The 18183-nt window shown below is 46.8% G+C and overlaps 1 protein-coding gene across 2 annotated transcripts in view; it reads right to left on the bottom strand.

Moving 5' to 3' along the window:
- ST14 (ST14 transmembrane serine protease matriptase) overlaps nucleotides 1–18183 on the bottom strand; it is a 43781-nt gene that overhangs the window by 3853 nt on the left and 21745 nt on the right. For both annotated transcript variants that reach the window (XM_082201395.1, XM_082201396.1), the window contains exons 8-18: nucleotides 17466–17605; nucleotides 16362–16459; nucleotides 9687–9796; nucleotides 8098–8228; nucleotides 7624–7728; nucleotides 6298–6405; nucleotides 6035–6148; nucleotides 4616–4738; nucleotides 3568–3751; nucleotides 1698–1972; nucleotides 272–411 (exon numbers count right to left, since the gene is read on the bottom strand). In XM_082201395.1, coding sequence (XP_082057521.1) covers nucleotides 272–411; nucleotides 1698–1972; nucleotides 3568–3751; nucleotides 4616–4738; nucleotides 6035–6148; nucleotides 6298–6405; nucleotides 7624–7728; nucleotides 8098–8228; nucleotides 9687–9796; nucleotides 16362–16459; nucleotides 17466–17605 — 1528 coding nt within the window. The remainder of the gene's footprint in view (nucleotides 1–271; nucleotides 412–1697; nucleotides 1973–3567; nucleotides 3752–4615; nucleotides 4739–6034; nucleotides 6149–6297; nucleotides 6406–7623; nucleotides 7729–8097; nucleotides 8229–9686; nucleotides 9797–16361; nucleotides 16460–17465; nucleotides 17606–18183) is intronic.

Below are 18183 nucleotides of genomic sequence, written 5' to 3'. Positions count from 1 at the left end.
ATTACGAGTCTATCGTATGAACCACTACACTACACTGGCTAGCTAATATGTTGCTAGTGCAGCACACTGCTTGTTTTGTGTTGCCCCGTTTTTAAGCTTTTCTGGTTTCATACGGCCTTCCTGTGCTGCATTTTGTTTCGTCGTGTCACCTTGAGACTTTTTCACTGCAACCACCCTTGATTAGTTAATGAAGGAAGTAAGAAGTTGGCCGGGCTGCATTCTGAGCTCTCCACAGCCATGGCCCCCCTCTCTCCCTGCAGACAATTCCTACCTGACAGGCATCTTTCCCGCCTGTGAGAACCCCGACACACATCATGCGGTCCGTCACGTCATTGGGCACCATCAGGGACCTGCACACAGTCTGGTTGATCACACGTATTTCGAGCTTCTGCAAGATGCTGGCACCGTTCCCTGCAGAGGACCACAGAGGAGTTGCATGGGAGTAGGGATATAGTTTATTCAGGATGCTCTTTTAAGCAATCAATCATCAATCAATCAATCCATAAATACACACATACATACATACCAGCCCTGCTAAGAGTGCAATGGATTCTCCAATTACAAGTCCCCCAGATGCACAACCCCCACAAAAACTCTGAAACGCCTTAAGAGATGCCATTGGTTCCTGCCCTCTAAGTTGCATCAGGGTAGAAGAACTCAGAAGCTGCTCCTCCCTTTAATGCAAAATGTTGCCTACGATAACTTTTACGTTGTCTGGCCCAACTTTATAAGATTATACAAACAATGAGGCATACAGCGAAATGGTGCCTATGGTCTCCAGCAGGGTCTCCCAAACGTGGGTCTCCAGCTGTTTTTGGACTACAACTCCCATCACCCCTAGCTAGCAAAGACCAGTGGTCAGAGACGATGGGAACTGTAGTCCGAAAACAGCTGCAGACCCAAGTGTGGGGGAACTCTGCTCCACAGCATAGTTTGGCATGCACGAAACACATATTATTTTAATTCTTCTTCTTCCTGTCTTTACATAAACCCTGCAAGACCAGTACTGATGCTGACACAATATATATTTGCATTAGTGGACAACAGTCCAAGCGATGGAGGTTATCGTTTTGTGCTTGTTAAGATTGTCCTTTTTTACATATAAAACTTTTTATTGCAAGACAACTTATATAAGAAATAAAAAAGAAAAATAACAATTAGGACAGACAGAGAACAGATTGTCATGATTTTAGCATATACACTCTTGATAAAGTCCTGTGGTGGATTCAGAGACAACTCTCTCGTTTTATCTTTGTGATATATATTTTAAATGTTGCCTCCTTCCACCAAACTGCAGATCTGCCCTTGTTTTACTCCCCTTGTCACCGCCTCTGAGTTGGAATCACAGAACCAGGCAGAGGGCCTTCTCGGTAGTGGCACCCGCAATGTGGAATGCCCTCCCACCAGAGGTCAAAGAGAAAAATAACTATCAAACTTTTAGAAGACATCTAAAGGCAGCCCTGTTTAGGGAAACTTTTAATGTTTAATAGATTATTGTATTTTAGTGTTTTGTTGGAAGCTGCGCAGAGTGGCTGGGGAAACCCAGCCAGAGGGGCGGGGTATAAATAAATTATTATTATTATTATTATTATTATTATTATTATTATTATTATTATTATTATTATTAACTGTAGGGCACCAAGAGTCGTCTAGAACAAAGGCCTAGGACGCCCCCTTCACATCCCCACCCAACTCACCTGATTCTTGAGTGGCTCCCCATCCCGTCACCCAGAGGGATTTGCCAACGGGGAAGTCATGGGTGACATCAGGCAGGCAGATAGGCTGGATGTATTTGTTGAACTCGACCGGGCTGGACAGCTCTGCCACAGCAATGTCGTTGTCGTAGCTGGCGTCATTGAAATACGGGTGGCGGATGACCCTCTTCAGGCCCCGCTGCTGAACGTTGCTGTTGCTCCTGTCCCCCTGGTCAAGAAGCCCCATGTAGGCTGTTATCGTCCTGTGGTCCAAATGCCTGCGGAGGAATTGGCAGGTAAGGAGACCAGAGGATGCTCTGTTCTCTTAGAGGGGGTAACCATTACGCCATGCACCCTGCGGCACTCAAGTTTGTGTTACACCCCCCGAGTCCCAAGGAAAGTCATTTTGGGACTGCTGTCCATGCCCCCCCCCCAAATGTGCCCAGTGGCCCAAAAAGGTTGGCAAGCAGCGCTAAAACTCATCTAAAGAATCCCTAGCACAGGGGCAGCAAACTTTTTCAGCAGGGGACTAGTCCACTGTCCCTCAGACCTTGTGGGGGGCTGGATTATATTTTGAAGGGGGTGGGGAATGAACGAATTGCTATGCCCCAGAAATAACCCAGAGATGCATTTTAAGTAAAAGCACACATTCTACTCATGTAAAAACACTAGGCAGGCCCCACAAATAACCCAGAGATGCATTTTAAATAAAAGGGAACTCATGTAAAAACACGCCGATTCCCGGACCGCCCGTGGGCCGGATTTAGAAGGCGATTGGGCCGGATCCGGCCCCCAAGTCTTAGTTTGCCTACCTACCCATGCCCTAGCACCTCACGTATGGCCTTTTGGTAATTCCTACAATGCCAATGGTAAAAAGTATAGTCAGTCCGGTAAAGGACAATCTCATCTTGCACGCCATTAACTTGCGCGTCTTCAAGTATACACAGCTGGTTGAAGTCGCAGAAATTTGATCCAAGGAAGGCGGAGAGCTTAGAAGCTCTATCTATGCTGGGTCTGCTTGGGTTGCCAAGTGTGAAAAGAGCTTAGCAGCTCTTCGCCTTGCTTGCTGGACAAGGTCCCCTTGGCACAGGAATTCTTGGTGTGCTGAGAATTCTCTCCCCCCCCCCATCCATTGCGGATGGGTGGGAGTGGGCTCCAATTATTTGGGTATACATGATTTTTGTGTCTACGCTGAACCCTTCGAACCGAAGCCCTACATAAGATGCACCCATGATGCATTGCGGAAGAAGCTTTGTCTTAAGAGAATGGTAGCTTTCCAAAATTATTTGCAAAGCCCACGATGGAGGGGAAACTGGAACCAGACAATCTCCTGGGTCACAGTTTGTTCTGGTTCAGGCATGCCAGCTCCTAGGGTGCAGGTGTCTTCAGCCCCCTCAGTATGTGCTAGCAGGAGGCTGGGCCCCCTTGATGCTGAAGGGGCAGAGGATGTGGGGCAGAGTGCTTCAGTGGCTGGCTCCTCCTGAGCGCAAGGGAGGAAGCCGTGCTGAGCTCCATGCTCCACCTCTTCCTAACGTCAGGAGAGCAACATGTGCATGACGTCACACATGCGCAACATGACCAGATGCATGACGTCGTGTGCGTGCAACATGTGTCACACTCATAACGGCACATGTGCCTCAATGCACGCTGCCCCCCCCCCAATCTTGGACGCAAGACTGCTCCTGTTCTGGTTTATGCGAAATCAGGTCTGAACAGAGACGAAACCTTAAAACGGCACCATCCCATGCTCCACTGGACTCAATGCACTCCCAGCACACTGCGCAATGGACCCAGAAGCCTCACCCTCAGGTTCAAGCATATATGCAGAACATAAGCCAGTCCATTACCGGAGAAATCCTAGATCTCTACCCACCTCCTCCAGTCATCCTGGAAGCAATGCGCTGCAGACACCACCCAATTCTGAGATATCAAGGTGGCCCCGCAGAAGTGACCGGTGTCCTTGGTGTGGAAGCTGACCTGCCACGGCCACTCGCCCTCGTCGGAGTCCTCCCCACCGACAATCCGGGACTGCTTGCTGTAGAAGCGCTTGCCACAGTCTGGAAGGAGCAAGAGTCAGAACACCAACGCGTGAGTAAATTTGCCCTCCTGCGATCCCCAAGCAACATCACACATCACTCCTGCTTCTAGACCCTTATAGAAGGCTTCTAAACCCCCTTCCTGGTGCTGCTGAACTAAAACTCCCAGCATCCCTGCTCATCGGCCACACTGGTTGGGAGTGTAACCCAGCAATATCCAGAAGGCCACAGGTTTCCCAGCCCTGCCTCCAAATGCTTCTGCAAAATTAACTGGCAGCTAGAGAGGGGTGTCATTGCACGCATTTGCAAAACAGGAAAAATAGGCTTGCAGTAGGAATGCTTAGCATTTATATACTGCTTGAACCCTTGAAAGGGTTTCACATGCATTATCATACTGTTACAACAATCCCAGAAGGCCGCCTATTTTTGCTCCTGAAGGAGCGTCTCCACCCCCAACATTCAGCCCGGACACTGAGGTCCAGCTCCAAGGGCCTTCTGGCAGTTCACTCATTGCAAGAAGTGAGGTTACAGAGAACCAGACAGAGGGCCATCTCGGTAGTGGAACACCCTCCCATCTGATGTCAAGGAAATAAACAACTACCTGACGTTTAGAAGACATCTAGACAGGCAGCCCTGTTTAGGGAAGTTTTTAATGTTTGAAGTTTTCTCGTGGTTTTAATATTCTGTTGGGAGTTGCCCAGAGTGGCTGGGGAAACCCAGCCAGATGGGCGGGGTATAAATAGTAAAATTATTGTTCTTGTTCTCTTTTACGTTTGTGACGTGAGTGACATTTCGGTCAGGTGCTCTTGGGCTGCTGACCCTCTGCTAGACGTGTGTCTCAGGTCATCAGCTTCCCAAAAGGTGACAGCTAGAACCATAACTCACTGCAATTGTCCTCGTCCGAGTTATCACTGCAGTCCTTATTCCCATCGCATTCCGGGTTCTTCTTGCTCAAGCACTGGTTGTTGCGGCACTTGTAGGTGTACGTTTTGCAGGAGACGGTGTCCACTGCAAGCAAACCACAGACAAGGAGGCTCAGTGCCAGGAAACGTTTAGCACAGCAGCATTCCCTATGCTAAGCACAGAGAAATCCAAGTCCATAGAAGAGCTTGCTTGCTTCCAGTAAGAATCTCACTACTGGGGAAGTTCAGAGCAGAGCATAGAGGGATTCCAGGACCTCTGCACATCCTGCCCCTGGAAACCATCATCCACGTGGGGAAAGGCTGTTTGCTGCTATGCATGTCTCTATTGTTATTAGCTTCACAAAAATTATGCAATGCTCGACTGTTTTGTTTTTAAACACTCTCAAAATGATTCCCCCCCAAAAAAGGATAGAAAAATTTATAGCCCTAGTTTGAAACATACAAACACTGAAATGCTAGAACAGATTAAAATTATGTCAACTTTATAAGCATATCTGGGTAGGCTTGTTTAAACAAGAATGTTTTTAGCAAGCACTGGAAAGAGCACAGTGAATGCACCTGCTTGATATCAATAGGCAGGGAGTTCCAAGGGTAAGTGCTGCCCCCTACATAGCTAAGGCACTGAGATTTCAGAAAACCAGAACAAATACTGGGACACTGGTGGGGGGATTGTCTATCTGTCTCCCCTGCTGCCAATGAAACCCCCTCCTCAAATTGCAGGAAAGCTGTGCTCTGCCTCTGGATTCTAAAACCAGACCTGAACTATTCAAGTGCACAAAGCGAGTTCCCCCCAGTTTTCTGGTTATTTCCTTTCATTTATTTACTAGCTTTTCCTCTGATGGACTCAAGGTGGTGTACACAGTTCTTTCCCCCTCCCTGCTGTATCCCCACAACAACCCTGGGAGGCAGGTTAGGCTGAGAGATGCTGAATGGCCCAAGGCGACACCCAGGGAGCTTCATGGCCAAGTAGGGGAGATTTGAACCCTGCTCCCTCCCAGGCCGTAGCCTGACACTCCAACCATGACCCCACGGCGGTGCCGTCCCTAGCAACTGACTGCAAGTCCCGTTCTCAGGGCCTTGGCGTAGCAGGGGTTGCTGGTGCCCCCTGAGACTGGCAGGGTGGAAGACAAAGAAGCCAACAGTAGGGGAGGCACCAGAGCTGATGGTGGGCAGAGCCAACTAATTTGAGTTTTGTCTCCCTCCTTCTCCTCCCTGCTGAGGTCTACAAGGGCAAGAGTGAAGCTGAAAGGCAGGGACTCGCACCCTGGACTGGCTGGAAGGGAGAAGGCAGGCATCTGGGGGCTGTCAGAGGGCAGACAAGGCAACAGACCCTCCCAACCCAATTATTTCCTATGGCTCCCCATGGTGCTAAGAGTCGTACCACGGCCACAGCTCCCCTCGTCGCTGCCGTCGCCGCAGTCATCCTTGCCGTCGCATTTCTTGCTCTCTGGGATGCAATTGCCGTTGCTGCACCGGATGTTATTTGCCGGACATTCTGCCCAATGGAAAGAGAAGCCACAGGTCAAAATTGCAAAAAAAAAGCAGCAAAAAGGCACCCACACAGATCCCTGGCACAGCAGAGGCAGCGGGAGGGGACAGCCCACATCGCTTTGACCAAGACCCCCTTTCCCAGTCCACACTCACTGCACTCGGCCTCATCGCTGCTGTCCCCGCAGTCGTCCATGCCGTCGCAGAACCACAATTTCGGCTTGCAATAACCGTTCCGGCATCTGAACTGCTTCTCGGTGCAAGCTGAGAGGAAGGAGGCAGAGAAGCAGTTAAGAGAGGCAGCGCAACCTGGGGATTTACAGAGCAACAGGCCCCCACAGTGTGTCAGATATGGGATGGCTGAAGTAGAGTTTGGGAGAACCCAATGCTTCCACAAAGAGGCACTGATCCTGACCTGGAATCTGCAAGTCATGAAGGGAAGCGTGCAAAAAGCAGGAAAAATAGACTGGTGCTGGTCTAGTGCTTGTCCTACTCAGAGTATTCCCATTGAAATCTATGAGCATGAGATTTTATGTCTGTTGTCTGTTTTTTGTTTTGTTTTGACAATAATCTATAATTGCATATGGACTATGTAGACTGTCCTCAGGTCCTGTTTTGCAGAATTTTGTATAGCTTGCTTTTAAAAAGAAATTTTTATTTTTTTTTTAATCCATTGACTTCAGTGGGTCTACTCTGAGCAGGACCAGCTTTGGAGCCAATCCTCTTGGGTTTTTTCCTCAACAGGCACAGGTTTCTGGAGCCTTTTAAGTTATTGATCACATATTTATCCCACCTTTTCCTCCAAGGAGTTCAAGGTGGCGAACATGGTTCCTCCCCACATTTAATTCCCCACAAATGAAGTTGTGAGGAAGGTTGGGCTGAGAGGCAGCGGCAGGCACAAGATCCCACTCCGTGAGCTTCATGGCTGAGTGGAGATTCAGACCCTGGACTCCCAGGTCCTAGATGAAAGGCAGTGCCCTTTCTATGCTCTTTCTATGGCAGATCAGGACTTGCCCTTCAGCGAAGCTATGCCATTCATCTTTTGTGCCAAAAGGTCTGGAAACTACCTTTCGCCACAGCAGCTGCGTTTGGTGCTGGCCACAGAATTCACCACCCAAAGAATCATGGCTTTAATTTGTGTTTTTTTAAAAGCAAGTTTCTAGACCATATGATGGCAAACATATGCGTCAAAGGATGTAGAAGGCATTGCCTGCCAAAACCTCCTAGTTGGGGTGTGGAAATTGGGATTTCCAGGAGTTTTATACAAAAACATTTTTATTTTATTTTTGGCATTCCCAACAGCTCATCTCTGGAACGGTTTTGCAATCCGTATGAGGCATAGTCAAATTTGCACACTTTCACTTGGTGGCAGAAACCAGATCCGCTATAATGCATGATCAAGGCACAAAGCATACGTAACCCCATTCCATATCCACATTTCCAAATTCTCTCAAGGGAGCTGAGCAGAGGAGAAGGACTCACTGCAGTTTTTCTCATCGCTGGCATCCGTGCAATCGTTGTAGCCATCGCAGCGCAGGGTCTTGGCGATGCAGCGGCCGGTGTTGCAGGCGAATTTGCCTGGACAGGCTGCAAGTCAGAAATTGGGGTGAGGGGAGAGAGGAGAGGTATGTTAAATCTTGCAAACAGTGCAAAGTACTAATTCCCTGCCTCCTTTTTCAACGGGATGTTTTCGGTCTGCAGCACGGGAAGTCTCTTCCCCTTGCAACTGCTAAGGCCGCCCTCGGATGCAAGAGGCCGGAAAAGGAATGTGCAAAGGGAATGCGGTCAATAACATTTCTTTTCTCCTTCCTCCAAGCAGTGCACCATGCGATGAACCTCTTCTATGCCCTCCTTCGTCGTTTAAAAGGTCCAAATGCTTTAAGTCTCTCCCCCACATCCGACCCACCCACCCCACTCCCAGCACCTCACCCCCAACCTCACAGCATTCCCACTTACGGTCGTTGGTTTGGTAGGACATGAACTCTGCCAAAAAGCCGCTGTCTACCAATGAAAGATCCGAATGGAAACGGACGGAAATCTTGTTGGTTTTGCTCAATATTACAAATTGCTTCTTCTCGCCGCAGTACCTGAAGGGATCACACGGAGGCAAGGAGCCAATGAGAGGAGAGATGGTCCTTTTTTTAAGACAACATCATTCCAAACACAGACACTGAGGTGGACAGGGGTCTCCCCATTCCTCCCCACCATAAGAGAGCAAGCCCACTGCACAATACAGTATATACAAGACTAGTCCTGCCCAGTGACTGAATTGCTGCACTAAGGAGCTGGTTTCCCTGAACAGTGTGGGAACCTAAGGCTCTCTCCAGAACCTCCTTGTCCCATCTGAGCCTGCCTGTGCATTGAGCTCAGCCTCAGATGCTCTGCTTTCCACCCTGTCGCCATTAGAGGTTCAATGGAGAGCATAGCAGACGGGATCTTTTTAGTGGTAGCACCACAGTCAGGTTTTCTGAAAACCTATTTGTATATATGCCTTTGCCAACTCTCACTATGACTCCCATCATCCCTGACAGCTATGCCGTCTGGGGCTTTTTAAATGAAAGCAGTGCTCTTTATGTTAAACGATTTGCCGTTTTCAGCTGTTTTAATACACTGTTTGCCATTCCTCTTTAAAACTGTACATTTTGTTTTGGTTTGGTTTTCTAATTGCTTTTATCAAACACTTTCTTGGGTTACAAAAGCACACACAGCGTCTCTGCTTTCAGTTCATAAGAGTCCTTTTTGGAACTGGTGTCTTTAATGCCCATTTATTTCAGAGCTGCAGTACTCTGCAGATATTTTCCAATTCAAGGCTGCAAACCTGGTCCAGCCCCACTGCCAGCAGCAGCAGCTGGCAAGAGAGGTGCCACTACAGCATCCCAGGGGATGTCCAGGCCATGTGGAGGAGTGGTCGCCCCTGAGCCATGCTGACCTTGATCCTGCCCTGCCCCAGGATGGGACCCTGGTGCCTTCGGGCAGGAAGCCAGATCTCTTTCCTGCCAAGATTCACATTCCTTCTAAGAAATCACAGCCTCAGTGCAGGCTTCCTCAAACTCGGCCCTCCAGATTATTTTGGCCTACAACTCCCATGATCCCTAGCTAGCAGGACCAGTGGTCAGGGATGATGGGAACTGTAGTCTCAAAACAGCTGGAGGGCCAAGTTTGAGGAAGCCTGCCTCAGTGGGTGGGGGGTCCCCAGATCCAATAGTTAGCTCTAACTTAAAACATAAACAAAAACACTTGAGCTTATTTATAACATAACCAAGTATAACAACAGGTGCCAAATAAAACAAAAGCAGAAACCAGACCTAAGCACATCGGAACGAATTTCCATACCAAAATCCAATGTGATAAATTAATATCACCAGGTTCCAAATGGGTTTACATAATCCTAACTTTTTTTTGCCCCGAAACATTATATAAAGGCTCCGTTTCTCCATAAAGGCATCGCCTTGTTGCATCTGTGTAAACCTAGCCAGGAAGGCCACATCCCAGATTTTAGTTTCGCCCCTTCTCTCCCGCCCAGTTTTGGCACTTGGCTCTCTTACTTGACGTTGTTGACTTCCACATAGTCTTTGGGGCAGGAATTGAGTGGGATGCCAGGCTCGGCAAGGAAGAAGTTGTTGAAGCGCACCTTCGCTCTCTTATCCGTGGGGACCTGAGGACAAGAAGTGGGTGGTGGGAAAAGAGATGAGGGACTCAGCTACACCCAGTCAACTATGTCATTGTAACTGCATTACAAACATGTGACACCAGAGGGCGCTGTAGAGCAGCCCAAATCACTTACGGGATTTTTCATTATGAGCTTTAGAACGCATTTTTTTTTTCTTTCTATTTTAACTTTACAAAGTTGTTATTGTACTTCACCAGATCTTAACCTATTACAGTATTTGTAAGAACGGATTCCAAATATTGTTGAATTTGTCCATGGCAAGTCTGCGCTATTATGCAAGTTGTTGATATGTTGCGAGTTTATATAAGTCTTCGATCCAATTGTAGAAGGGAGCCACATTTTTATTTTTCCAATTCATCAGTATTAGTCTCTTTGCTATGGCAAGGGCACGGAGAGTCCACTCATATTGTCCTTTTGTAAGGTTCCTTGCAGGGAGGGGGCATATGATTCAAAAGGATATTTTGCTCTGTAAAAGTTAAGGTTGTTCTGTACAGTTCTGTTGATAGTTTCTGTGGGAAAATGATTGCTTGTACATAAGAGCATGAGCAGAGTTCTTATTATTGCAGAGTGATTTTACAGCACGAGATATTGTCAAGAGCATGATGAGCGCGTGAACACCTCATGCTAGACTAATGATTGGCTCACGTAGCATAACACTCTCTTTGTCTGTGTGGGCAAAAGCAAGGTTGCATTCCTTTGATTGTTACTTTTGAGTACCAGGCAGAACAAGCGCAGTGCTGGAGGAGAGAGGATGATTTATTTCTTACTGCGCACAATAAACATTGCATGGCTAAAGCCAAAGCTTTTTCTTCAAGTCATCTTGGTGTGAGACTGATTTTCTTACTGATGTCGAGCGGGTTCTCGACAATTGGTGCCCCCGTGTGACTACCTTCGGACTCCACGTTGTTTCTCATCGTTCAGCACTCACCACACGTCTTTCATCCGCTATGGATCCCGGTGAGTGCTCCCTTGCTGCCCCGTGTATGTGATTCTGGACTACGTTAAGGACTTATCAGCACTTATCTCGCCCGGCAAGGGCTGCAGACGCGTCGTTCATCCACCTAGTGGATCCCTGGTGAGTGCTCCCGACCCCCCCCCCTTTCTTTTGCCATTATGGGGCAGTCTCTCTCTCCACCACAGAAAAAGTTTTTTGAAGACCTTAAATTTCTTTTGGCCAGCAACAGCTTCATTGTCTCAGATGCTGACCTTCAGTCACTTATAGAAGCATTGGATACTCACTGCCCCTGGTTTTTTCCTCAGGAGGGGAATTGGCATTTAAAAGACTGGGAAAAAATAGGACAATTTTTCCAAAACCATCCTCAGATTGATGTCAAAGTTTTGCATGCCTGCTGTAAGGTTTATAAGGCTATCTCAAGCCTAACTCCTACAAATCTCCTCCTGGCCGCTGCTTCAGCTCCTTTGCCCCCCCTCCCAGTCCTCATGCTGCCTTCAGAAGCACCGTCTTATCAGCCTCCTAGACAGGCAGACATTTTTCCTCCTTCGGCTCCTGTCGTCCCTCCTCTGCATTCTTCGCATTCCACACCCCCCATTTACACTCCTCTCCAAGAAGAGATTCTTTGTACTGCAGCTCCGTTGCTGCCTTTTGATTCTGATACTCCAAATCTCTTTCCTGTGATTGCTCCTGCACCCCCAGCCCCCGTCATGCTGACCCAAACCGATGTTCTCGATGGGCTGACGGGAGGAGCAAATTTTCTTCCTATTGCCCAACAGTTGGCCCTTGATCCTATGTATTGGGCAGCCACCACAGCCTCAGCCCGAGAGACTTTGGCCTCTGTCCCTGATGACAAGACTGAGCACAATGGCCGATGGGGGAGCGTCAGACAGGGCCCTGCAAAGCCCTATGGACAATTTGTTGATCGCTTGTACAATACCTTCAAGCGGCAAGTTCAGGACCTGGCAGCACAAGAACTGACTGTACGCCAGCTTGCGTTTGCTGATGCAAGTGAGGACTGTAAGCAAGCGCTGCACCTTCTAATGGCAACATCAAATATAGCCATTGCTGATATGCTTAAAGCCTGCCAGTCAGTGGGCACTGCTACCCACGGCCTGCTAGCCACGGCCTGGTCCTCCACCGTGTCCCAAAATCCTGCAAAGGCTACAACCTGTTGGATTGACAGTGGCTAAGGAAAAAATCCAGCGGACTTTACCCATTACGTACCTGGGACACAAGCTGACAGCATCTGCACCCATTCCAGTTACGCCTCAACTACAGTTTCTTGGTTATCTTAGATTGGTGGATTTACAACAAATTCTTGGACAGCTGAATTGGATAAAGAGTTATTTGGACCTGCCCACCTCCACTTTGTCTCCACTATTTTCTGCCCTTAAAGGACATAAGGATCCAGCAGACAAGATCACAATCACCTCTGGTTTCCTGGCACGCTGAAAGGCCATTTTCACCCCTACTGCATTGGCCCCCCTTTTTCTTGGGAAGCCACTTCAACCACCAAACATCATTACAGTTTTGCTGCCTCTTGTTTGGGAAGTGAGCCTGGCTTTGAAAGATGTCCTTGCTGGACTGGCATCGCTTGGGTTTTGCCTCCTAATAGCAACCATCCCATCTGTGTCATCACACTTCACTGGGCTTGGACTTTTTTGACTCAGCAGTACAAGGAGCAATACATCAGACTTATTTACAGCAAATGGGCTCCTGTATCTGCAGAAATGGTTGTGTGACTTCTTCTGGATTGTGGTTTTTACATGCCAATAATCGAACCACGAAATATCACGCAGGTTGCTCATAAACAGCCATTGGACTAATTTACCATTCTCATCCTTATTGCATCACTTGGATTTTACCCCCCAGATTTTTTTTTCTCCTCCCTCAGGAGTCCTGCCCTATGATGTGTTCCCCTGAGCATGTACAGAGGGCTGTCTTCGAACTATTGTGGACTCTTGGCAAGGGAGGGGTGAGGGGACTTTAGTGTGTTTCAGTTGTTTCATTTTTGTGCTTTGGCATGGTTCCCGGACAGAAGGAAAGTTGCAATATGGTTCTTTAGCAAGGCCTACGAAGACAATGGGCTCTGTTCTCGACCTTGTTGCAATCTTTTTAGTTACAGCAAGCGGAATATGCTTGGCTATTGCCTTTTAGCTGCTGAGAAAAATGATTTTAAAAAGCTTCTCAAAGCTTTCAGCCTTTTTTTAGTGGCGATATTTTAGCATTCCAGTAAATGCTTCATTTAAGATTAGCAATAATATGAAGGACAATCGTATAAGTTTATCACCTGTGTTTTGTTGCTTGCAGAAATAGTGCCTTATTGTTTTTGTTTTAATCATAATAGCAATAAATTTTTAGGTCATTATCCATATTGTAATTGGACCTATGAGTATGTTAATGGATCTTCTTGTTTTCTTAATGTTACCACTATGAGTGATAGGCCAAAAGTTTTAATTAATAATGTCACAACCTATATGACTTAAGAACAACAGGCTGCATGTATAGAATTTTATGCTTGGTTGGACTGGATGAGAAAGAGCAGTAAATCTGCATATTTGCTTCAATCTGATTTAGGGTTATTCTGTGGCAAATTGGACCGAAGCTTTGTTTTTAATTCTATCATCTTTGTTTTAAAAATAATTAACAAAAAAACAAAAAAAAAGTCAGAAATGAGAGAAGTTGCTTTATAAATTTTTTATGCTTTAAATGTAATCTTTGCCTCTAAAGGTGGAATTTATGTCTTAATTCATTCTCATTGTTGCATGTATATAACTGATCAATCAACCAATATCTCCGCTATTATTGATTATATGGAACAAATGATAACCCATAATCCTTTGAATCCACCTGAAGGTTTTGATCCATGGGATTGGTTATTTTCTTGGTTACTTAATGGATTATGGTTAAGAAATTTATTATTGATTGTAATTGCATGTATTGTTGATTTTATTATGATGTGCTGATTGTATTCAATGCTTGCTTTTTTTTGATTTCCCAATATATTGAATGGTGGTTTCGACCACGGCCCACCACAGGGATTACAAGGGAAATTTATATATTTAAAATATAAACGCTTAGGTAATGGGAATGCAATTTTGATTAAGCGTCCCTCTTATAAACAAGAAAAGAGGGCATGTGGGAAAATGATTGCTTGTACATAAGAGCATGAGCAGAGTTCTTATTATTGCAGAGTGATTTTACAGCACGAGATATTGTCAAGAGCATGATGAGCGCGTGAACACCTCATGCTAGACTAATGATTGGCTCACGTAGCATAACACTCTCTTTGTCTGTGTGGGCAAAAGCAAGGTTGCATTCCTTTGATTGTTACTTTTGAGTACCAGGCAGAACAAGCGCAGTGCTGGAGGAGAGAGGATGATTTATTTCTTACTGCGCACAATAAACATTGCATGGCTAAAGCCAAAGCTTTTTCTTCAAGTCATCTTGGTGTGAGACTGATTTTCTTACTGATGTCGAGCGGGTTCTCGACAAGTTTCAATTACCTTCTGTCAAAAATCTTTCAATATAGGACAATGAAAAAACGTGTTTTAGAGAGGCATTGTCGCTATTGCATCTCCAGCAGTTGGATACCTTAGATAGCCCTTGTTTAAAGAAATGCAATCGGCTCCAGTATATTCTAAATATTATTTTTTGTTGTATGAGCCTCAATTTAATATAACACATTTTCCTGTAACTTTTAAAAAAATGTGTCTAGATCCAGCTGAGGAAAGAGGCAGTGGCATCATGACTACATGACCCTTTGGGTCCCTTCCGACTCTGCACCTCTGTGATCACTTACAAAGCTAGTTTTTAGTTTCCTTCATAATAGTAATAATAATAATAATGTATTTATACCCCGCCCATCTGGCTGGGTTTCCCCAGCCGCTCTGGGCAGTTCCAACAAAATATTTAAAATACAATAAAGCATCAAACATTAAAAACTTCCCTAAACAGGGCTGCCTTCAGATGTCTTCTAAAAGTCAGGTAGTTGTTTATTTCCTTGACATCTGATGGGAGGGCGTTCCACAGGGCAGGCGCCACCACCAAGAAGGCCCTTTATCTGGTTGCCTGTAACCTCACTTCTCGCAGTGAGGGAACCGCCAGAAGGCCATCGGTGATGGACCTCAGTGTCTGGGCAGAACTGGAGGTGGAGATGCTCCTTCAGGTATAATGGGCTGAGGCCGTTTAGGGCCGGCTTCCTCAACCTCGACCCTCCAGATGTTTTTGGCCTACAACTCCCATGATCCCTAGCTAGCAGGACCAGTGGTGAGGGATGATGGGAACTGTAGTCTCAAAACATCGGGAGGGCCTGGTTTAGGGCTTTAAAAGTCAGCACCAACACTTTGAATTGTTCTCGGAAACATACTCCCAAGCTACTTTGGTAACAGAGCATCAGATTAAAAAGAACAACCACCACCATGTATCTTTCTTGGGAGCAACCAGAGCCTAAGAGCAGCCTGACAGACCAGGACAATGGTGCACAAACTCCTGCAACCTTGTTTCCCCACAGCAGCCAACCTGAGCACATGCTTTGCAAACTGGGAGCCAGTAATACGGAAACAAGTGCTAACACGGCATTGAATTCCACAGTATTTCCGGAAGTGGCTTTTAGGTCATATGGGAGCTCAAATATACAGTGGTACCTCGGGTTAAGTACTTAATTCGTTCCAGAGGTCCGTACTTAACCTGAAACTGTGCCATTGAGAGCGTGCTCACTTATGGCTTATGTGTGTGGTATGGAAGCTGTACTACCCGGGACAGGTTGGGGTTGTGCAGAGTTGTTAAGGCAGCAGAGAGCATTGTTGGCTGCCCACTCTCCACCTTAGAGCAGATTTATGCCACAAGGTGCCATAGGAAGGCACTGGACATAGTAAAAGATCCATCGCATCCTGGTCACTGTCTCTTCGAGCTCCTGCCGTCGGGACGGAGATACAGGACGGTGAAGACAAGAACGAGCCGTCTTAAGAACAGCTTCTTCCCCAGAGCGATCTCGGCCCTGAATGGGAAGCCTGGACTTTGAAAGTCATCTAATCTTCCTTGCTGTTTTATACTGTATTGTTTTAATTAGTGTTTTTATAGTTGTTTTGCTTTTGTATGGAGTGCCCTACCTGGGTGGATGGAGCAGCCAAGTAATTTCGTTGTCCCCGAGAGGGGGCAATGACAATAAAGATATTATTATTATTATTATTATTATTATTATTATTATTATTATTAAACTGTTCTTAACCTGAAGCACCACTTTAGCTAATGGGGGCTGCCGCCGCACTGTCAAAGCACAAATTCTGTTCTCATCCTGAAGCAAAGTTCTTAACCTGAAGCACTATTTCTGGATTAGCGGAAATCATGGAAATCAACAGTAAGCGAAACGTTGGGGTAATAGAATGGGCTGCCCATGGGAATGCAGCCTTCTTCTGTTTGCTAAATTGTTTTGGGTGGTTTTCAAAATGTATTGATACGGCATGCAAACTGCTTTCTTTCCCCAACACACGCACACACAGAGCTGCGTGTTGCAAGATGCTTTGGTCCCAGCTCGCTGTGAAAAGGCAGCAGTTAAACTAAGTGTGGTCCAAGTAAGAAAGGAGCCGCTCTTACCACTATATTCCAGACACAATCCGTACCAGGAGGATAGTGGGCTGGGTAATAAGGAGAGGAGAAGGTTCCGGATATTGCCGTCAAATCTGCGCCACAATCTAGAATAAGCGGGATGGAAGCAAACAAAGGAAGTGAGCCCTACTTCTGAGGCTGCAAGGACAAGCCGACAGGAAGAGAGACGTGGGCAGAACATCCTTAATGAGGGTAAGCCGGTCTCCGGAGGTACTAGGCGGACTCTGAGGCCTGGATTGGACTCAGGAGACCAATTACGCCTCACCTGTTCACATCTGTCCTCTGACTCAGCCCCATGCGCATCTCTTGTTAGAAGGCATCGTTAGAGCAGCATCGAGAAGGATGGTATTTATTGCCCAGTTGTTCCAAGACAAAAAAGGGAAAATTATGCCCCAGCTTCATCCCTCTTACAAAAGGACGGATTACCCACAAGGTGATTTTCGGCCGTAGATGCTTTTTAACTCAACCTTCTCCTCTTCTGCTATAACTCAATCTTCCATAATCAGGGGTGGGGAGCCTCAGGCCCTGGAGGCAGAATGTGGCCCCTCCAGGCTTCTGCATCAGCCCCCTGACGTTTCCCCAGGTCAAACCCCTCACTGCCCCTGCACACACCAGGAGTTTTCACCTGGCAGGACTGTGCCCTCGGAGCGTGACTCTTGCTCAAGGACAGAGAGATGTGGGAGCGCAGAAACTTGCCTACTGCACAAAGGTAAAATTCGCATTCATTGCTCTACCTGCAACAGCATGCGGCCCTTGCTAAGTTTCCCAGATGGGAATGTGGCCCTTAGGTTAGAAAATGACTATATATTCGTGAATGTAAGTGGTCTTTGCTTTTTAGCAGGGATTCCTGCATTGCAGGGGGTTGGAGTAGTTCAGCGTTTCCCAAACTTGGGTCCCCGGCTGTTTTTGGACTACAGTTCCCATCATCCCTGACCACTGGTCTTGCTAGCTAGGGATGATGGGAGCTGTAGTCCAAAAACAGCCGGAGACCCAAGTTTGGGAAACACTGAACTAGAGGATCCTTAGGGTTCCTTCCAACTCTACAATGTTATGAATGGAGAGACAGACAGACAGAGAAGAAGTGACTCTTACTTTTTTTCTTTGGCATCTGGGAGAACTCCGCCTTGAACCCGGGATACCGCTCTGTGGCATCTGTGATCAGCATGACCAGGAGAACATTTGTAGAGGAGACAAAGGTCAGGTTGTAGGATGGTCCGTAGCTGCCACACAGCCTGGGAGGGAGGAAAATGCCAAGTGGTGGGTGAGGGGAAGAGAAAAGAGAGTCAACCACCCAACAGCAGCTCCTCTTCCGCCATATTGGAAGTGGGCTTAAGAACCACAGAGTTCATTCGGGAGACGAGCAACGAGAGCTACAGTTGCTCCCAATGAATCCAAAGCCCACCACAGTACCATATCCTTGCGAATGGCCCCTCCACCTCTTGACACTGGATCTGGGGGGCACCAGGAAAAAGCTGCTCTTCAGCATTGCAACCATTTGCATTTTAAATATTAGAAGGATGCCGCGTAAAAAACCCCAAAAACTCCACTGTTTTAAGGTTAGCTGATTTTAATCGAGCCATTGGAACATTGCATTGTAATTTGTTTGCAAGGAGAAAGGAAAACTCTGATCCTAAACCTCCAAACATTGAATCTTCCCTAATCAGGGCTGCCTTCAGAAGATAAGGCCAAGGAGTGAACCCTATACAAATCCAGAGTGGAGTCCCTAAGATGGTTGGATGGTGCCTTGTACCCTTCCTTCGGGCATTTCCTGCAGCCAAGCTGGTGCCAAGCTGGTACTGCTCTGCTTTTG

This window comes from Podarcis vaucheri (assembly GCF_965113315.1).
Source record: "Podarcis vaucheri genome assembly, chromosome: 15".
NCBI lineage: Eukaryota > Metazoa > Chordata > Lepidosauria > Squamata > Lacertidae > Podarcis > Podarcis vaucheri.
This window is presented reverse-complemented; position numbering and strand designations above follow the sequence as displayed.